Source organism: Meriones unguiculatus, chromosome 18 (genome assembly GCF_030254825.1).
Source record: "Meriones unguiculatus strain TT.TT164.6M chromosome 18, Bangor_MerUng_6.1, whole genome shotgun sequence".
NCBI lineage: Eukaryota > Metazoa > Chordata > Mammalia > Rodentia > Muridae > Meriones > Meriones unguiculatus.
Window position 1 is genome coordinate 15,430,302 of NC_083365.1, and position 21,244 is coordinate 15,451,545.

The 21,244-nt window shown below is 49.8% G+C and overlaps 1 protein-coding gene across 1 annotated transcript; it reads left to right on the plus strand.

Annotated features, from left to right (window-relative positions):
- The first annotated feature begins 293 nt into the window (after nucleotides 1-293).
- On the plus strand, nucleotides 294-21,241 carry Hdc (histidine decarboxylase). Its single transcript, XM_021642848.2, has 12 exons — nucleotides 294-499; nucleotides 2,403-2,575; nucleotides 5,936-6,049; nucleotides 6,934-7,056; nucleotides 9,214-9,348; nucleotides 9,602-9,745; nucleotides 10,526-10,592; nucleotides 11,597-11,759; nucleotides 11,839-11,929; nucleotides 15,607-15,705; nucleotides 19,954-20,055; nucleotides 20,206-21,241. The coding sequence occupies exons 1-12, from the start codon at nucleotides 334-336 to the stop codon at nucleotides 20,935-20,937; spliced, it is 2,109 nt and encodes a 702-aa protein (XP_021498523.2). The 5' UTR covers nucleotides 294-333; the 3' UTR covers nucleotides 20,938-21,241.
- The last annotated feature ends 3 nt before the right edge of the window (nucleotides 21,242-21,244 follow it).

A 21,244-nucleotide genomic window follows, 5' to 3' on the forward strand; every position in this document is an offset into this window, starting at 1 on the left:
TCCCCTCAGAGAGAAGCCAGGGCAGGAGCAACCTAGTCGTCTGTGCTACTTACCGTGAATGCCCTTGTCCTCATCCTGGCCCCTGCACTAGCAGCTTTGTCCTAGGCTGGGGCTCTGTATTCCGAATGCAGGAGCAGAAATGATGGAGGGTTCTTTTACCTTGTTTGCCTAAAGCTGCTTGGAAGCTTGGGTGGGGAGGTGCCCTGATTGGTCTAAGAACACTGTTTCCTCTGGAGCTGTCGATCAGAGTTCTAATCAAGAAGGACTGGGACAAGAGAGGCTGAAATTAAGCCAGCAGGAAGGGACTTTATGGGGGCGGGGCTAAGGTAGGGGATGGAGAACTCTTTAAATAAGAGATGCACTGGCTGCCAGGGAGTGCCCAGCACGGACAGCGAACCAGAAGCCAGGCCGAGAGCTGCCTTCCACAGTGTCTTCTGTCTGTCTGCCAGGAGGAGCAAACCAAGGGAGATGATGGAGCCCAACGAATACCGAGCTAGAGGTGAGTAAAGGGTAAGTGGGGGTCTTCCCTGAGGGTAAGGCTGCGGAAAACTGCTCTTGGGGTCAGGTGACTGCTCTAGCTGCTTCGGGAGAGCTGGCTTCAGCTGTTCCTCCTGAATGGGATGCAGATCAGAGTTTAAAACGTTCCCTCATTCCCCGTCTCTCCTGTTCCCACTTCCAGGCACGCTGCTTGTAGCTTGCATTTCGTTTCCTTTCTACCTGCCCACAGAATAAGTCTTCTGCATTTGTGATCCACTGAGTTATCTTATGAAGTAGGAAAAAAGTAGTTTGTGTCTCAAATAGTTGATAGCAAGACTTTTTTAATGTTCATTTTTCTGTGTGAAGCAGCTTATTCTTCTTTTAGCGTTCACTCCCTAAGTGTTCTCCAAGGCTCGCATGAAAAGCAAAACCAAACAGTTACCCTGTTCTCCGGCCTGGCTGTCTGCAAAGGGGAAACTGGTAATTGCTTCAAGGGAAGTTTTAGGACACATCCGCCAGAGTCACTTGTGACGTGATGACTGTGGTCCTGCTTTTTCCATTTAGTAACTAACTGTGCTACCCACCAGCTTAAAATGAAGGTTCTTCTAAACGCCTATGCGACCAAAGAGAATTTTGAGCGTCTTCGTAATGTTGTGATAGTCTGGTCCCCACCGCCGCCGGGTCAGGCTGTAAGTTAAGGTCCTGTCTTAAGTCTGACCTCTCCTCTCCCCTGGAGCAGTCCCATGGAGAGCGCAGTCCTATGAGCCTGTCCCTCTCCTAGGATGAGTGGCAGCTCTCTTATGTCGCTGGGCACCACTGCTGGGTGCCCACGGCTGTGGAGGCCTGAAGAAGTCAAGCCCCCTGACTCCTCAGTTTTGTCGAAGTCTGGTTCTGTGCGTAGGAGCTTGGCATGAGCTGATGTGCGGGGAATAAGTCAGGTTGCTTTTCTTCTCTGCTCATTTTCTCCTTTGCAGGGCGGAGGTGTTTAGGGAGGGCTTCCGGTGGGGAGAGTGAGTGAAAGTGAAAGAGCATACGCACACCTCTGAAGACCAAGGCCCCTGAATAAATGATAGGGGAGAAAGAATAGCTGAGCTGCGGTGGCGTGGCTTGGCAATTTTTCTTCCTTACCTCGTCCTCGTTCATTTGGTACATTTATGTGAACATAAAAGGCATGTTCCAAGCCCTGCGGAACAGCACCAGGGAGCTGTGGGCATTGTGTTGGTTCACAAGCTCTTGTTTGGGCTCCTGGTTGTGCTTTAGCATGTTTCATGTGCCTCAGAAATTATATGTGGCTGTGTGTGTGTGTATGTGTGTGTGTGTGTGTGTGTGTGTGTGTGTGTGTAAACTTTCAGTTTCAATCACACTCAGAAGATGTTGCCAAGAACAAAGATGAGAAGGTGCTGATTTACTGGGTCTAGCAAGATGTTTTCTCCTTTTCTTATAGCTGGGTGTGGGAGCTTCCATCTGTGCTGACAGCATAGTACATGTGAGTGTATGGTGTATGTGTGAGTGTGAGTGAGTGTGTGTGTGTGTGTGTGTGTGTGTGTGAATGTGTAGCCAGTCTTGGATAAAAAAAGCCACCAAGTCTCGGCTATGAGACTTTCAGGTAAAAAATTAATAGCTACTCTGTTTCTGAGAGGAGAACTGTGGAAAGTAGATGCATGGGCAGGTAAGGGGAAAAGGGAAGAAATGTTTCACTTTGGTGCTAAAGTTTTGTGCTTTGCACAGTTTCCCCTTTGTCCATCTGTCCTCTCACATGCTCTTTCTGTCAGTCATTCACACTCTCACCCTCAAGGTCCTGTTGGGAGTCAGGTCTACACTGCCCACGAATCTATCTCCTTTCACCAAGTCTTATATCGGGGTCCAAGAGGGACAGGCATGGACAGGCCAAGGAAATGTGACCTGGTTCATCTGCTTCTGTCCAGGAAAAGAGATGGTGGATTATATCTGCCAGTACCTGACCACAGTGCGGGAGAGGCAGGTGACTCCCAATGTGCAGCCTGGGTACCTGCGAGCCCAGCTTCCTGTGAATGCTCCTGAGGAACCAGACAGCTGGGACAGCATCTTTGGGGACATTGAACGAATCATCATGCCTGGGGTGAGCAATAGCAACTGCCAGGGTGATTCCAGATTTCAGGGCACATGGGGATGGATGGTACCCTAGGAAATTCTCACTTGAGTCAGAGTGGCGGATGACACCTCACTCCCACCTTCCGACATAAGAGCCCATCTTGTAGGAGGGGAGGGCTATGTCTCTGCTTGGAAGTAGGTTTCTCATGCCAATGATGCCCTGTGGTACTGATGGGGAGGAGCAGAGGCCAGCAGAGTGGTCAGCTAACGGGATGGATGGAGTCATGAAGGTTGCTTTGAAGTAAAGGGACAATTGCGGAGCCAGGAAGGAGAGCAGAGATCAGGGACAGTACCTGCAGCTCGGTAGACAGGGCCAGCGACTCACCTACCCAATCTCTGAAATCTTACCAAATGGAGGGAATGAAATGGAGAATACAAGTCCCCAGGAACACTCTAGCTGCCAGGTTGGAAGACGTGGGCAGCTAGGAGCCCATCAGCCAGCCCACTCCGTCCTCTGTGTCATTCTTACCAGGAAGTCTGGTGACGAAGTTGCCTCTTGGAGGCAGGAGAAAGCTCTTCTGGCATTACTGATATGTCCCATGACAGAAGAGGGGGCAGCCTAAGGTGACAATGGCTTGGGCTGGAAGCAGATGGAAGCTGACTGATGCATGAGGCTTGAGCTGGTGCTCGCTGCCCTGGGCTGTGAGGGCATCCCTAGTCATCAGGAATAAGTGGTTCTGCTGAGGTGACCCTGATAACATCCCCCTGGTTCCCTTTCCTGCCCTACACAGCTGATATGCCAGCCACGATGAGATGTTTTGTTTAACCTTCCTAGTGACCCATTTGACAATCAGGGAAACTGAAACCCACAGAAGTTCATTATTTTGCTCCAGGTTCTGTGTGGCAGATGTGGGATCTCAGCCTGAGCTGTCTAAACCCCAGAGGCTTCTCCCATGCTTGGATACGTCTGTGGCAAGTGGCTGAGAACCCCCAAACTGCCCCTGACCCTGGCAACACCCACTCCCATTGAGCTGTGTGCCTCTAAAAGCTTTTCCCCCTGTTGACTTGAGGCCCCATCAGTCCCCAACAGCTTTGCTCTCAGACGTGACAGACGTGTCTACGAGTCAGGATGAGCAAATGTTCGAACTCAGAAAGGACACACTTGCCACGCAGTCAGTTTCACAAGCACCTTTGAGGAATGTCTGTATGAGTACAACTTTTCAAAGGCCACATCCCTTGATAAGATTATCTCTTGTGTGACGCCATCACCTCAGGGGCTAACTGTAGTTGGTAGTGAGGCTGAGAGCAACTGTTGGTGCAGCTGACGAAGGGAGGAGTCGAGGCAGTTTCCAGTGGGCGTGGCCAAGGAGGCTCATTTCTGGACTTGGAGGTCTGTCTGCTTTGATAAGGGCTCTTCTGGCTTGTCTCATCTGATTATTTGATAAGAACTGATAACTGCAGCTTGATAAGGCCAGGGGGTGGAACCCTTCCTTTGTTTCCAAAGTGAGAACAAGAGCCCAATCTTCCATCTCATCTTCTAGGCCCTACGGGTCAGCCTGGAAGCGGCCGGCCCTTTGCATTCTTATTGAAACTGGATGGTTTTTTTTTTTTTTCCTTCCGCTTCCTACACACAGAGAAGAAAAAAAAATGAATTAGCTTCAATTCCAGTCTTTTCAAGAAAGTGAGAGAAAAAGAGGAGGCAAGCAAGCAAGCTTAGTGAGGAAAGGAGCTTGCGGGCAAGCCTGAGGACCCTAGTTCAAGCCCTGGGACCCATGTGGTAGAAGGAAAGAACAGACTCCCTCAGACCTTCAAAAGTGCACACACAGGATACACACACACACACACACACACACACACACACACACACACACACAGGTTATAAAAATTAAAAAGAAAGAATGTAAGAGTCAGAGAGGTGAGAGAAACCCAGTGAGGGAAGGCAGGGTACTGGTCGGCTAGGGTGTGTGGGTGGAGTCTGGAGCGGGCAGCCTGGGGACCTGGATGATGTTTGGGACTGTGTGATGCTACCTCTCTCTGCCACTTCCATTCCTCATCGATAAAGCAGGGATGAGGCTTGGACCTCTTGGGGATGTTGCAAGAATTAAATACAATAAAGCATGGAAGGTGGGAGATGTTGGAGCTGCTGGCTGGTCTCCGGCTTGTCGAGAATTGAAGGGAGAGGTTTGCTAAGAGTCAAGTCAGGATACGTGTCTGTTACCTAGCAGCTAGTTCCCTGTTAATATTACCACCTTACAAGAATGGCCAGTTTCTTGTTCATGTAGGGTTTGTTTTATGATGAGGAGGCACAGGAGAGGTTTCTGGTTTTATAAGGGTCTGAGGTGTTATAAATATTTTGAGATCATCTTTAAGAATAATTGAAAATGGATCTCGAAGCCGACTCAGGAAAACATGAGGCTTTGGAGCTTAAATTCCTGCACTTCACAGTACGTCAACAAGGAGCTAGCCCACTGAGGGCAAGAGTAGCTGTGGGTCCTGTGTCCTTGGACTTCACTGTGACTCTCGTCCACTGTGGCACAGTGTTTGTGCTGCAACGATTGCAAGAATTTGTTCACCCAGAACAGAGTGGCGCACTTAGACGCTCCTCAGGGAGTTGTCAGGAGAGGAAACATCCAAACTCTGCGTTGCTTGGGCTCAGGGATCAGGGTGGGCTGTAGGCGCTGCGGAAGGGCTCATGAAGAAAAGCTTGGTAGTTTCCTAAGAATCAACAACAGGTCTTGGAGGTCCGTGTCTTCCCGAGGAGTCAGAGGTGAACACAGGTGGAAGGACGTGAGAATGGCTCAGACACTGAGCAGAAGGACACTGAGTGTGTGTGGTCCCCTAGAGGAGGGGCCTCCCAGGTCCTTGTATCCCTGACTGTGGGCTCAGGGTCAGGCTAGAGTTTGCCTCTCACACTTGTCTGTCCTTACCTCTCCTGACTCTACCCTCACGGTGAAGCCAAGGGCGGCTTAGAACACATCTCTCTGACTCTCAGCAGGACCTTTCCTCCGAGAGACCTCAGTGATCCATCAAACGATAGAAGCTCTGGCCAGAGCCGACCTTACAGTTTCCGTTTCCTCCTTATTTCTGGCATCAGTGTGGGGCTAATGAGCGAGTCCCATGTCCCTGTTACTGCAGCAGTCTTCGCTTCTCATAGTTTCTTTTTGATGTGCACAGAGGTTCTCTACTGATGAGCTAGCTCAGTCACATGGAGAGGGAGAGAGAGAAGAGTAAGGAAAATACCTTATTCTTGTGGAGTGTATTACTTGCCTGTCTGAAAAAAACTGTTAGAGTTGTCTCTTTTTGCCGGAGGTTCTCTAGAGGAAGAGGGGCTTTCTGGGTGCGCCACCTGGGGCCAACCATGTGCGTGCTGTGTGTGTTCTCCTTCTAGGTGGTACACTGGCAGAGCCCCCACATGCACGCCTACTATCCGGCCCTTACGTCTTGGCCATCTCTGCTGGGAGATATGCTGGCTGACGCCATTAACTGCTTAGGATTCACATGGGTGAGCAAAAAATGCCTGTAACCACTGATCCCCGGGGACACAGCGGGTGCCGTTTCAGGGCAGACGAATGGGGTGTCTAAGGGAGTGCTACTAATGGAGTGCTAATTGAAAATAAAAGCATATTCAATATCATGGCGGCTGTATCATTAAAACTTAGCCTTTGTATAAATTATCTCATCTCATCCTGTAGAATCACGAGAACTGGCGCCATTATACAGATGAGGAAATTTGAGGTTTAAGTAGTTTATCTTCCTAAATCCACAGTGCATATACAGACTCCCGATGAGATCTGAGCAGAGATCTGACTATTTCTACAGTTTGTGACCTTAATGGGGCACTTTGATGCCCGTTGGGCCACAGCTTCCCCTGGGCTCTCTCTCTGAAGAGTTAGAGATATGCTCTGGGGTTTCCCTTGAGCTCCACTCAGAGGTGCCAGAAGCCTCGTGGAAGAGTTTTATCTCTTAAGCTTGAACTTTTGCAGCGAGTAGGAGGTTGAGGAGAGTCTGACTCGGGCCATTATCTTGGGAAAGAACACTGTAATTCCTTAGTAAACAGTTTCCCGTGGGCTTTAGGATGCCAGCTGTGTGTTTTAGGGACTCAGAGGGCCAAAGTCAAGCCAATTGTTTCCGGGTTGTTTTCCCACAGAACCCTAGAGAACTGACCTCACTGAGAGCAGCTTAGATCCAATCCCCATTCCTTCCCTCTCTGAAAAAGGAGGGTAGCATGGGAGGAAAGGGTGCATGCATCTTGGCCCCCTGGCCTTGACTCCTCCTCTGCAGAGGTTTCCTTTTCGCTATTTCGGCAGGGATACTGGTGTTTCCGGGGCTGGTGGGGCATCTCCTTGCCCGTGCTCAGTGCAAATGAGAGTCCTTTGCTTCTTTCAGGCTTCTAGCCCAGTGTGCACAGAGCTGGAGATGAGTGTCATGGACTGGCTGGCGAACATGCTGGGGCTGCCGGAGCACTTCCTGCACCACCATCCCAGCAGCCAGGGGGGCGGCGTGCTGCAGGTACCTTCTGTCTCATGCAGAGAGCAAAGGCTGCTCCTTCCCCACTCACCTCACCCCTTCACCACTGTCACCACCGTCTCATCCTGCACCATCATTAGAGCTTACACCTCCTTCAGCTTCCAGTCCATTTGTGCCACCGGCTTCACCACGTTCCCTTACGGGAAAACAGATGAGCTCAGCACCTGATTATTATGGGCCCGGGTGTCCTTGACTCAGGTTTCATAGCTTACAGTCTGACATGTCTCCTCTGTAATTCCATGCTGGTCTGTTATACCTGTGGCAAGAGGAAGGGCGGAATAAGGAGAGACATACCTCTGACCCTGTCTTTTGCTAGTTCTCTCTTCAAATACTTCTGTTTTTCAAATACTAACAGCTCAGGGCCCAGCTCTGTGAGCCACGCACCCCCCTCCGCCGCAGACCTAGCACATTGGTAAGATGCTGTTGATCTGTGGGCTCTTGACATCTGAGGGAATGGTTTGGAGAACTTTGGGAGTCCTTGAATTCTGTGATAGTATATCCATATCCTGGTTCTATTATCTACAAAACAGATAATGATGTTTCCCTAAAGAGCAGATGAAAGGATTAGATAAATTAAATTACCCTCAGTGTTCTGAGGGGGAGGCCTTGCCAAGTTTCCTGGAACCACTTGCTATCTAACTGAACTCCACCCCTATTCTTGCAGTGAGGTTCAATCAAACACATTCCTAAGGCAAATGTGTTTGTCTCAGGCTTCCTATGAGCAGACAGAACTTGGGATATAATTGGGAAAATACAATTTCTAGTGTACACATCTTGCTTTGCCTTTTTTCTTTGTTGTTGTTTGTTGGAGACAGGGTCTCTTCCTGTAACCCAGGCTAGCCTGGCGTTCACTATGTAGCCGAGGTTAACCCCCCGATTCATAGCAATCCTCCTTTATCATCCTGCTGAGTACTGAGGTTACAGAGGTAAGCAGGTGAGCTTGCTTTCCATCTTCTCAATGCCCTGGTGTTGAGCATTGACAAAGTTCAGAGACCTTAAATAACAGTTGCTGAGTGAGAGAAATAAGATTCTAAGTCAGGGATGTCTAAATCCAAACCACTCTTTCTTCTGCGTTCATCAGCCACCTGAATTCGAGCTATTCCTACAACCTTCTGAACACCATTTCCTCATCTGTAGTGCTAGGACAGCCATCTCAGAGAGGTGTTTGAGGATCAAATGGGACAGGGAGTGTCTTGTGAACTACAGATTATGGTACGGATAGGAGGTGAGATTATCACTGATATGTCTTCCTCGTTATTTCGTGATGTTCAACCACTGAATAGTCTGGGGCTCTGATCTACCCATGTCTGCCCACTGTCTATTGCCCATGACAGTGCCCACTTGGCTTTTCAGTGGATCCTATAAGCTGTAGCTCACCTGGATATTTCACGAAGTAAACGCTGAGTGGAGAGAAGTCAAAGGTTTCTGAGACACAGCTGATAGGTCCTCCAGGCCCCTCACAATCATGGCTGGAGAAAAACTCAGCCAGCCTTGTCTGTCTTAAGGGGCAATTTCTTTAATGGGGATGCTTTTCATTTGGTAGACAGAAATGGGTCTCCAGAGGGAATTGTAACCAAGTTGACAAGAACTATTGAAAACAACCAGGCCAAAAGCACCAGCCCCTTGCACAAGCCCGCACACTCTCTGGGGTGTCCTTGTGGATACAAACCCCATTTTCATACTGGAAAAACCGGAAGTCCCTTTTCCTGTCTTTTCCCTCCCTATCTTTTCCTCTTTCTCTCTTTTATGATGGGGAGCAAACACAAGGCGGAGTGTAGGTTAAAATGGGCTCTACTACCGAGATGTACTTCCAGCCCTAAGTATATATTTTTTCTTTTCAGTAATTTTTACATGGCTAGCAAACATATTCACAACAAATGCAACATTCTCTTGCTTGTTCCTGAAGCATTCTTTTTCTTGTTTTGGTATTGGTGTTGGCATTATGTGCAAACTTACTTTCAGAATGCAGAATACATACGTGAGCGTGGGAGGAAGGAGGAGGCCCTTTGGGAAGCAGCGACCCACTTCCTTATTAATAGTGATCACACACACACACACACACACACACACACAAGCTTGCGCTACTGGGGAACAGGACATAGAGAGGCTGACACGCTTGGCAATCCCTGTCCACTACAGAGCACCGTCAGTGAATCCACTTTAATCGCCCTGCTGGCAGCACGGAAGAACAAAATCCTGGAAATGAAAACGTCTGAGCCCGACGCTGATGAGTCCTCTCTGAACGCTCGTCTTGTCGCCTACGCCTCTGACCAGGTAACTTGCTTGACATAGGTCCCTCATGTCAGGGCTTGGCTCCCGGAGTCTTAGTACCTGTGTCATTTTCATCCACACCTGTGAATCCTGGGTCTCAAGGAAGTTTGAGCCTACGTGTTGATTTCAGAAACCACAGTGAAGGTGGATTTTGAGCATGGGTATTAACTCCTTCTGTCTTGGTCTTCGGCCACTCCTGGTCATACTCATGTCACCGCAGCCCTTTGCTGACTGAAGCTTTCCTTGGCCCATGTAGGCTCACTCCTCAGTGGAGAAGGCTGGCTTGATTTCCCTGGTGAAGATCAGGTTTCTGCCCGTGGATGACAACTTTTCACTGTGTGGGGAGGCTCTCCAGAAAGCCGTTGAGGAAGACAAGCAACAGGGCTTGGTGCCCGTGTTTGTAAGTCAGAATGTATCTTTGAGATCAGTGTGCTAGAGCATGAATGTTAGCAAGCAAGGGATTTTGACAGAATCCTGGTAAATAAATAGAAGCAGAAAATGCCTTAAATACCCGTTAGTGTTTTACAAATTAGGAGGTGTTTCCTTTCTTTTCCTTCCTTTCTTTTTTCCTTCCTTCCTTCCCTGCCTCTCATCCCCTCTTGAGACAGGGTTTCTCTGTGTAGCCCTGGCTATCCCAGAACTCACTTTGTAGACCAGGCTGGCCTTTGCTTCCCGAGTGCCGGGACTAAAGGCATGTATCACCACACCTCACTTGAGGTGCACTTTCTTGATGTGTTATGAAATAAAATTTATGGGTTGTAATCATTGCTAAAAAGAAATGGCAAATATCCAATTGCATTTATGCACCCAGAGTATGTTTTGTTCTGTGAAACTTTTATTTTAGGTTTATTTTATTTTATTTTATTTTATTTTATTTTTTGAGATAGGGTCTCACTATGTAGGCCTGGTTAGCCTTGAACTCACAGAGACTGATCTGTCTCTGCCTCTTGAGTGCTGGGATTAAAGATGGGTGCCACCACACCCGGTGAAACTTTCATTTTAAATGTACACGTGTGTGTATTAGGTTGCTGTGTAAAGTGGCTTTCTTACTGCGAGTTGTGATAAAATAGAGTGTGAAATATGCACTGTTCTGTGTGAGGGGGCGCAGGCGGCAGATGATGTCGGCGAGGGGAGTCTTGTTCAGGCTCAGTGTGTCATGTGAACCTTTAATTCTCTGTAGGTCTGTGCGACATTAGGAACCACTGGAGTCTGTGCATTCGACAGGCTGTCAGAGCTGGGCCCCATCTGTGAGTATCTGTCTTTTTTGGTGGGAGGGAGGGGAATCACCAAAGGTGGTAAGACTCACTTCCCCAGCAGCACGGGTCGTTGGGCTTTTCCTAGAGGCTAGATAAAAGCCAGAAATTCTGTACTTTGCATTATGTCCTTGGAAGCATCAGCTCTTCATCGCTGTAATACCTCAAATAATGAAACTATAAAGAGAATGGGTTTATTTTGCCTCACGGTTTTGGAGGTTTCCAGTCTGCAATCAGTTGGCCTTGTCACTTTAGGACCCAGAACGAGGCACCAAAGGTGGGAGTAAGTTAGAGAAAAACCAACAGCACATCACAAGCCAGGGAAGGAGAGAGGGGAAGAGATCAAAGTCCCATCATCTCCTCAAACTACACTCCAATGACCTGCCTATAGGCTCCATCTTTTAAAGGGTTCACCCAGTATCGACACCCTGAGGAACAAGCTTTTAACAGGGGAACCTTTAGGGGACACGGACGATCTGAAGTATGGAAGACTCAAGTCTTCACATTCTCTCACTTGTAATGTTGCAATTTATTCAAAGCAGACTGTACTTTAGACAGCTTCTGGAGAAGAAAAGGGCCACTCAGGAGACACCGCGGGATGGATAAGACAGAGAAGAACCCCTAGACGTGACTGCTTAATTCCCTCGTGGGAAGCCCACCCAGGGCAGACCTCTCTCTAACTGCCGCGTTAGACGTGTTGACGTTGCTTTCTGGGCTGCAGAGCAGGTGGATTTTGTGCTAGGATGTTCTGGGTTGAGGCTAAGGTCGCAGTGGCCCTCCGCGCAGTGGGGGAAGACCCACGCCTCAGGAGGCAGCTCCGCCGCTTTCCTACCTGCCATCTCATCTCCACAAACTTAGCGACTCCTTCAGCCATCCTTTTCCAGGTCTTGTGTTTGCAGCCTGCCACGGTGTTGGCCAGGTGCGCAGCGCCTTTTGGCTGGGGGTAGCAGCTCTCCCACGGCCCCCACCCCCCAGCAGACGGGCGTTTGCTTTCTCAGGTGCCAGGGAGGGGCTGTGGCTGCACGTCGACGCTGCTTACGCGGGCACGGCCTTCCTGTGCCCCGAGCTCCGGGGATTCCTGCGGGGCATCGAGCATGCCGACTCCTTCACCTTCAATCCTTCCAAGTGGATGATGGTGCACTTCGACTGCACTGCGTTCTGGTGAGCCGAGCTCTGAGCGCGGAGACGCCTCCCCTCCCTGGCGAGACCTCGCCGCTAACACCTGCCTGAAAACCCACAGGGTCAAGGACAAATACAAGCTGCAGCAGACCTTCAGCGTGAACCCCGTCTACCTCAGGCATGCCAACTCCGGTGCGGCCACTGACTTCATGGTGAGTTTCCAGGAGCGGGGCGGCCTGTGGCTTCTAAGATGGGGCTGTTGGCGGACTTGAGGTTTTGCACGGCTGCTTCCCTCAGAGGCAGCACGCTGTGAGTTCATCACCTACTCTGCCACTGGATACCTTTGTTCCCAAGCAGTGTGCAAGCACACAGAATAAAACCCAGCAAATATTTAAAAAACAAGAAGCAAACAAACAAACAAACAAACAAAAAAAAAAAACCACCCTAGGGAAATCACAGTTCCTGATTCTTTCGGTTTGTTTTCCTCCCGGATGGGATGTGTTCTCTCCGCCACAGGTAGATCTGACCCTTTTACCATCTTTGGCTGTTTTTGTTTGTTGTTTGTTTTTTTTGGTTTGGTTTACTGCCCAGCAGGAGAGTGCGGACCGTTTCCTCTGGTGGGAAAGCGGCTCCTTGCTAAATTGCTTTCGGGTCCCTCTCCTTGACACAGGCCATGCAGAAGTTCTGTTAGGAGGGTGAGACGCTAGGGTCCTCTGTGAGGCTCTGGATGCCTCCAGCCTTCCAGGCTGCCTCCAGCCTTCCAGGCTGCCTCCAGCCTTCCAGGCTGCCCACATCTCAACTCTTTTAGGCCCTCAGCATGTCCCATGTCTTAGGGAAGCAAGTTTGAAGATGAGCCCTCGTTTTAGGTGAGACTGGGGTATGAACAAGCGTGGAATACATCATGCTGCCTGCGAAAGGGTTGCACGGCGAACATGGGTGCTTGGCTTGGAATTCTAGGCATCCGCGGTGATCTGGGAATCTACTGAAAGTCCCTGGGGACGTGGCACCGACTTCATACAGGGGCTCATGAGGTTTTGACGGGAACAAACAGGGTGACTTAGCACAGTGTCCGAGTGGCAAATGCACAACCAATCGTGTGCATGCGACGCCGGGAAGGTCTTCAGTTAAGCTGCAGAGGTCTACCATTGCAGCATGGCCAGACACACAGCACTCAGGCTGGATTCGCCTGTGTGTGTGCTTCTCCTCGGACCCATCTGAGGGGTCCTGGACAGAGGGCTTGGGTTCTGTCTAGGTTTTTCTTTCTGCGAACAGAGACAGGAACAGTTCTGCCTTCTAAGCCTGCGGTGAGAGCGGAATGAATTAATGCAGTGACACTGTCAGTGGAGCCTCGGTGAAGAGCTGGTCTGTTTTCCTCCCTGGACAAGCAAAGCGGCTCTTCCTTTTGTTTAGTTCTTCGGTAGTAGCGCTGTCATCACATTACACTGAAGAGTCTCCCATGAGGATATTTTCTTGAGGTCTAGGAAGGTTTTAGAGTTGCAGATAGTAAGCTAACAGTATTAGGGGTGGGGTGGGGGCTTCTTTAGGACAGAAAGATAGATGACCTCTTATGCCCTTTCTGATCGGTTTTCAAAAAAAAAATTAAGTGGAAAAAAAAACCCTCCATAATGAAACTCTACATCTGCCAGTCAGTCCTGACTTTGAAATAATGCCTACAATTCTAAGAGTCTTGTTGGACTTGGAACTTCTGATCCTGACTCCACCTCCCAAATGTTGGGATCACAGGGTATGCCACTGTATACATGTGTATACAGTGCTGGGGATCAAACTAGGGCCTCCTGCATGCTAAGCAAGAGCTCTACCCACTGAGCGCCTGCTGTGTTCTTGAAGGTCTGTGTGGTTCTAGCCTGGGGTCGGGGTGTGGTCTGAGGGCCACTAATGATGTTTCCTCAGAAACAGCTGGGTCTCTGGGGATGCCTTTCTTTGCTGCTTTGGGAAGCTTCCATCATGGCATCACTGTGCAATCTAGTGGATATAATTTTCAAGCATATGAAATTCCTAGAGCAATGAGGCCGCTCTCTGTTGTAATACAGAGGTCCTCATGGCTGCTCCAAGTTTCTTTGGGCCCAAGGGGCTACAGTTTTGAGTAGAAGCCTAGCTATGCTCTGAGAGGAGATAGAAGCGTTACAGTGTTTCAGGTACTTAATTTGGGGGAGGAGCCTCTGGAATGATCCGGAGTCAGGGCTAGTGTCTCTGTCATCAGCAAAGTTTCCCTGCACTTTATGCTTTATTTATCCCCCCAATGGCAGAGAGCACCAACAGCAGGGAGATTCATAAAGCCTGGAGAAGACTCAGTGGATTCTGGGACACATTTCTGGTTAAGGAAGTTCCATGCCAGTCTTTATGAGCCTGAACTTCCTGACCCTGCAGAAACTGGTTAAGACAGTCTCTGGGTCCATATGGTGTGGTGTTGGCTGAGAGAGGAAGAGGAGGAGGAGGAGGAGGAGGAGTGGCGATTGGAGGAGAATACAGCCAAGATGCTCCCTGTCTCTCCCTAGTAATTTTCTGGTCAGTTTACCACAGTCATCTAGAAACCAGGACATTAGAGGGGGCTCTCAGCACCCACTCATGCTGCTGAATGCTCTTAGGACAAGGGTAGGGCAGGCTGCGGCAAGGATCTTGTACTTTCCTAAGGTTTTGGTGCCCTCTGCTGGCTGACAGACGTCCTTGTGGCCCTCCACTGGGCAAGTTCTTGGAAATCGAAGATTGCCCTCTCTTTTGACAGGGTCCAGACAGTCCTGGCTGTCTGGAACTCCACATGTAGAACTCATAATGGTCGGCCTGCCTCTGCCTCTCCAGTGCTGGGATCAAAGGTGTGTGTCACCGTGCCTGGGAGCTTAGTGCTCTGTTGAAGGGAACATACTGTCCTTGATACTGGGTAGTGCCAGCTGTGTCTGGCCTGGGAAACAAGAGTGATTCGTAAAGATGAAGACATCAGTGAAGACTTGCAACTCCATAGAGAGAGGCAGATGAATGTTCGACAGGATGAAACTTTTTAGGAAGCAGAAGTTGTGGTGGAGGCTTTCTGACGTTTGAGGGAGAGCTTGGGAGAAGCCATGTTGCTCATTAGGACAATTGCAAATGTCCCCAAACCATTTGCCGTGTTTTCAGATCCGAGAGCTTGGATTGGGAATTTTCAGATGTGTGGTAACTGCAGTTTTGAACTTTAAGCTCTGTTGAATTTGGCACCGGGACAAACATCAATTTCAGTCTTCTGAGGCAAGGGTTCACATGCCCTTCTGCAATCTGAAAGCTCAGGTGGTGCATCTGAAGCTACAAGAATCTCACAGGCAAAAGCCAGTAGGTGGCAGCAAGGTTAAATCAGAACCCAACATCTTGGTGCATGGCGGAGACACACAAGTGATTTGTAGCTCAGCACCTCAACAGCCTAGACTGACTGGACAACTTTCTCTGAGTTTTTGCATCCACTTTCCCGGAAGTGCCTTTGCTAGGTCATCTGCGTGCCAGTGAGGTAGCCCTGCCAAAATCACACAGGGTAATTGACCAGGCAGAGCTAGAGGGAAACTCAAGTCTGTCAGGCCCCAGAGGCTGAGCTATCCTTTAAGCCACTACCCATGTTGAGGACAGACACAGAACTTTAATTTCTGCTAGTCAGGGAACCTGCCTCGAGTTTCTAGGCTGGGACGAAATACTTAACGCAGCAGTTTCCATGAGGTTACCCTTATCCTGCTCTATCTGTGCAGGACCGCCCAGATAAGCTCGGCATGGTTTGCTCCTTAGCAACAGCTTTGGGAGTCATGACGACACCTTTGGTCCCGGGAGGGTTGGGCAAGCAACCCATAAAGCGAAGGGAGCCCAAGGGAGTGGGCGCCTTGCTTCTAACCGTGAGCTCTGTGTTATTTATTTCTAGCATTGGCAGATCCCTCTGAGCCGGCGCTTTCGCTCCATTAAGCTCTGGTTCGTGATTCGGTCCTTCGGGGTGAAGAATCTTCAAGCCCACGTCAGACACGTACGTTGTGTGAGGGCCATGGGACCGAGCCCATGATGCTTTGCGTCTTCACGGAAGGAGGGCTTGTCCCGGGTTTCCAAATCTGCCCCCGGGGATCTTTGGTGTCTGGCTCAGGCGGTAGGACACGTAGGGGCCTCTGGGATTTGACTGTTGGTTATCTAGAGGCGTGCTGAGCACCATGTAATCCCAGTGGGCCGCCTGTGATTTGTAGCTCAAGTTGTTTGTCTTCTAAGCAGTCAACACCAAGCACAGCTTCCTCTGAGCTTTTGGCATCTCTTGTTCTATCACTTCCCTGAGTGTTTCCCGTTGCTGTCTTTGAGAACTGAGAACTCAAAAGCCTATTTTGCAGAAAGAGAAAGTGAGAAAGTAGGTCAAAGGGCAGTGTGTATGGACACAATAGGGCCATAACTTTTTTGGGGGTGTGGGTTGGGGGCGGGTCAGGGGTGTGGAGAGATACCCGGATTGTCACAGCTGGTTGAAAGTTCTGCTCACTATTATGGTGATGTCTGAAACCTAGATTTCCCCTCTTGAAGACAGCCCTCCGTACAGCCCCGCCCCGCAGATACTTAGTGAGAGCCTCCTGGTACATGACTTTTCCAGTTCAACTTAATAACCACACAGTTTTTGTGCTAGTGAAGCTACTCAGAGTTAAGTGATTGCGACACTCATGTTGCTCACGGAAAAGACGCCAAGCTGAGAGCTCAGCCCAGCAGCCTTTCTCAACAGCAGGGTTGACTCAGAGGCGGGACTTTTCTCTGTGTCACATCTTTGCCCTTACACCTTTCCCCTAGGGAAATTCCTTATTTCTTCAACAAACCAGAACAAAGTGAAATGGTGAAGGTAGTACCTGGACTGGCCAATGAGCAGTTGTCACCTAGTGTCCTAAGGCACCTTAGGCCCTTCCTGCCCTTCCTCTAGCTTCAGACTTAGGATTGGAAGGTAGTGGGTGGAATGGAGGCTATGGAGGCCATGGGCCTTTCTTTTGCCTGCAGCTTGGGATTGGGTATTCAACTGTAGGTCAGCGTTCCTAACACTGCCTTTGGCTGGCCCTGGGAGCGCCCTCACTTCCCTATTTGACCATACCTGCCAGCGCTCTGGGTCTGCCTTGTTCTCATCGGCCCTCACCTTACTTTGAGCATTCCACACACTCCTCCAAACTCCAAACCCAGTTTCCAGCTGCGCCCTCCACCCCCATCCCACATTACCTGCTGAGAAGGTCTCTCTGAGTGCTCCCCATCTTCTGCCTCTGTGGCATGCCCAGGGTCACCAGGCAAAGCACGCTTGAAGGGCCAGGGAGCAAAGCCCTGCGGTGGGTGAGGACAGAGAGCTGATTTATCTAAGTTGCCTATGATGGAAATATCACTTGCATAGCACTTCAAAGAGTCCATATGCTCACAACAGTAATGACTTTGCTCAAGTGTGGAAGTCCCGGGACTGTACTGCAGCCCTCCCAGTTACAAGCCCTTTCTCCTGTATAGTTCTGGCTGCCCTGAACTGTGCTGAGCTCTTGAAGCCAGTGTGTGTGAAACCAAGTTTTGCATTTCTATGCTACAGAGTGGTGCTTTAGAGATTTGAATTTTAGTTTTACCCTTCGGTGACTTTGGGCAGATTAATCTTCCTGTATTTGCTTTCTTGGACCTACAAAATGATGCGGTAATGCCTTTCTCAAAGGTTAAATGAGACGCCACACACACAGATTTTAGTATAGAGCCTGGCAATTAAGTAGTCCTCCATTTCTTCCTTCTCTCTCTCTTTCTCCTTCCTTCTTTCCTTCCCTCCTTCCCTCCCTCCCTCCCTCTCTCCGTCCCTCCCTCCCTCCTTCCTTCCTTCCTTCCTTCCTTCCTTCCTTCCTTCCTTCCTTCCTGCCTCCCTCCCTCCCTCCCTCCCTCCCTCCCTCCTTCCTTCCTTCCTTCCTTGGTGTAGCCTGAGCTTGTCTCAAACTTTCAAGCCTCCTTTCAGTAGTTGCCCACTGGATTGCACCGTAACTACGGATTTTTCCTTCTAAAGACAATGAGTTATCTCTCATCAGCCATTTCCCATCACCTGTAGGCGAATGGAAAACTTTTGTAAACAGCCAGAAGGCCAGATGTGTTTGTTTTTTGATTTTTTTTTTCATGTGTGTGTGTGTATCCTTGTGGTTCTTCCAGTCTCTGTTGTAGCTACTGAACCCTGTCATTGTAACACAATGACAGTATGTGAACACAGGGGTACAGCTAGAATTTTTCTTTTTTTGAAACGTCGTTTCAAGAAGTAGTGGTTCCAAGACGGCCTGTGGCAGTTGTGGCTCCCTGGTGAATGGTGCACCAACACAGGTTGGTGGTGCTGCTCTTGTCCCTTCTAGGTGGGGTCTGTAGTGAGCACGCCTCCGGCAGTGTGTGCCCCTCTCCCTTGGCCTCTGTTCTGTCTTGGAATCAGCTTGCCTCGTGAAAGGGAAGAGCATGTGGCAGGAGGAGAAGTCTTTGCGACCGGGAGACCTACCTTCTGCCACCCAAATCTCGGGAGAACCACCCTCCCCTGGCTTTTAGAAGGTGGGCTCCGAGGGGCCTGCACCAGATGCCAGGGTGGGACATTAGAGCTTTTTCACAGGGCAGGTAGTGGAAACGGGCCTGCAGGGAAGGAGTGACAGGAGAGAACCATAACCAGGTCAGAAATGAATCATAAAGACGCCGGAGAGCTAGAGAACAGCCACTGTGCTTTCCCTTGCAGATGAAAGCTTCTTAGGGATCAAGCGGGGGTGTAGCTCACTGGGGGATGGATGGCTTGCCCGCCATGCACAGAGCCCACTGTCTGGCCCTCCAGTCCCGCCTCAACCTTTCCTGGTGGAGGCAGAGGGATCAGTGCTTCAAGGTCATCCTTGGCTGCATAGTGAGTCTGAGACAGTCTGGGATACAGGAGAGCCTTTCTCAAGAAAGAGAAAGCAAAAGAAAAGTTCACGGGGTCACAGCCAGCTAAGAACTTGAACTAGATGGTAGAGAGAGAAAGTGGAGCAGATAGAGGTTGGTCCAAATGGCACCATCTCCTCACTGTCAAGGATGGCAGCTGAAGCGCTTGTCTTCTGAAACAGAGCGCCAGGTGGGAGTTTCAGCCCATAGAAATCACTTACCAGGGACTGTGCAAGAAAAGTAACCCAGCCTGGGCTTAGGCTGGAATCTCTAGGTCATAGTTATTCCTCCAACCCCACCATTGACCCTTTGGTCTCACTGTGTAGTCCTGGCAAGTCTGGGACTCAACAGATAGGCCAGACCGGCCTTGAACACACACACACACACACACACACACACACACACACACACACACACACACACAGAGCTCCTAAGTGCTGGCATTAAAGATCATTAAGTACCACCATTCCTGGCAACCTTAAACTTCTGGTCCTCCTGCCACAACCTCCCCATGCCCCAGAAGTTGTTGATTGAACTCAAAATTTTATGCCCAGTGGGCTAGCAGATCGCCAGCCCCGTCCTTTATTTAAAAAAAAAAAAAAAAAAATCTTATGTGAAAGTAAAACCCAAGAAAACCACAGGAAAATTTAAAAGATCATATAAGCTTTGTACAAGATCAACAAGATATGAAAGCTTTGGATGATAAATACGCATAACATATAAAACAACTTTGTTTTAGTGTGAAATGTAGTGATATTACCTATGCTCAATATCAAGGAAGTATTTCTGTTTCCAGAACATTTCACCACCCCAAGAAGAAACTGCACGTATTACCTACATACAAGCCCCAGCCCCTGCCCTTGAAGGCATAGGTGGTAATGCTATGTAAAACATAGGCTCCCCGTGAAGTGTCAGGAGCAAGGGATGGAAACGCCTTTGCGCCCTGGAGTGTGAAGAGTGTGGTGAGGTGAGGGAAGGCGGCAGATACTATGGAGGCAGGACTATGGCTCAGCCCACAGCCTGCTCTGCTTTCTGCGCTGGCTCCCTTGGCCCATGGAGAAGCTGAGAAGCCAGAACAGGAGGCTAATTGCTGAGTTATAAAGCATGCATCTTTTGCGTTCTGGGGCTAAGTTGAAAGAGGACTTTGAGACACAAGGTCTCTGGGTGGGTGTGGTGTGACAGAACCGAAGTAGTAGGGGTTTGCCAGCTTGCATATGAGCTCGAACGAGGAAGGCAGGCAGGCGGAGGCCACACAGGTGTCAGCATTCATCTGGGTCACCGGTCGAAGTTGCTAAACAGTGGCAAAAGTAGATGCAGTTTGGTTGTTGCCTATTAACCACAGTTTTCTCCATGCTTATAATTCCAGGGTACAGAAATGGCTAAATACTTTGAATCTCTGGTCAGAAACGACCCTTTCTTTGAAATTCCTGCCAAGAGGCACCTTGGTTTGGTGGTTTTCCGTCTTAAGGTAATGCACTCTTTCATGGCTCTCTGAGAAAGGTGCTTCTCTACCAGAGGTGAATGGGTAATGAGTCTCTTAGACCAGTAAATACGGGGCTTCAGGGAGCGCCTACAGGTGCCATGATATAGAATCCAACTCTTGTTGTTCCTCATATAGGGTCCTAACTGTCTCACGGAAAGTGTCTTAAAGGAAATAACCAAAACTGGCCAGCTCTTCCTCATTCCTGCTACTATCCAGGACAAGCTGATCATCCGTTTCACAGTGACATCCCAGTTCACCACCAGGGATGACATCCTGAAGGATTGGAACCTCATCCGAGACGCTGCTCACCTGGTCCTGAGTCAGCACTGCACTTCCCAGCCGAGCCCTCGAGCCAAGAACCTCATCCCACCGAGCAGGGCCTCCAGGGACCCGAGCACTGGGCTATCCCTGGAGTCTGTCAACGAGGGAGGAGATGACCCAGCTCAGGCCCGGAAGATCATCAAGCAGCCGCAGCAGCCGGGGGCCAGCCTGGCGAGAAGGGAAGGCGGCTGTGATCCCCTTGACGACTGCTTTTCGGAAGAGGAGGCCCCGGATGCCACCAAACACAAGCTCTCGTCCTTCCTGTTCAGTTACCTGTCGGTACAGAACAAGAAGAAGACTGTGAGGTCCCTCAGCTGCAACAGCGTGCCCGTGAGCGCTCAGAAGTCACTCCCCGCAGACGGTGCAATGAAGAACGGGGGCTCCTTCCGGGCCAGGATCTTTTCTGGGTTTTCCGAAGAAATGATGATGATGAAGAAGAGCGCCTTCAAGAAGCTGATCAAGTTCTACAGCGTCCCCAGCTTTCCCGAATGCAGCTCTCAGTGTGCCCTCCAGCTGCCTTGCTGCCCTCTGCAGGCCATAGTGTAGACGGGAGTCTTCGGTCAGAATGCCAAGATGTGCTTCAGGGAGTTTGTGAACCCCTCAGAATTGTGTGCAGCTTGTGTGCTTATGTGTGTGTGTGCATCTTGAGCGGAGCAGGTCCATACTTTGGATCATAGCCTCCCTGGGGCGTCCGTGACCTACAATGGACTGTAATGGGGGAGTTTAAACCTCCAGGCTCCAGAGGGTTGTGGGGGCCTGTTGGCTAGAAGGGGCTGAGACAGTGAACGCTGCCCTGTTAAGCTTGTAATGTGAAATGCGTCCTAGAAATAAATTGTGCTTATATCTGAAAAAA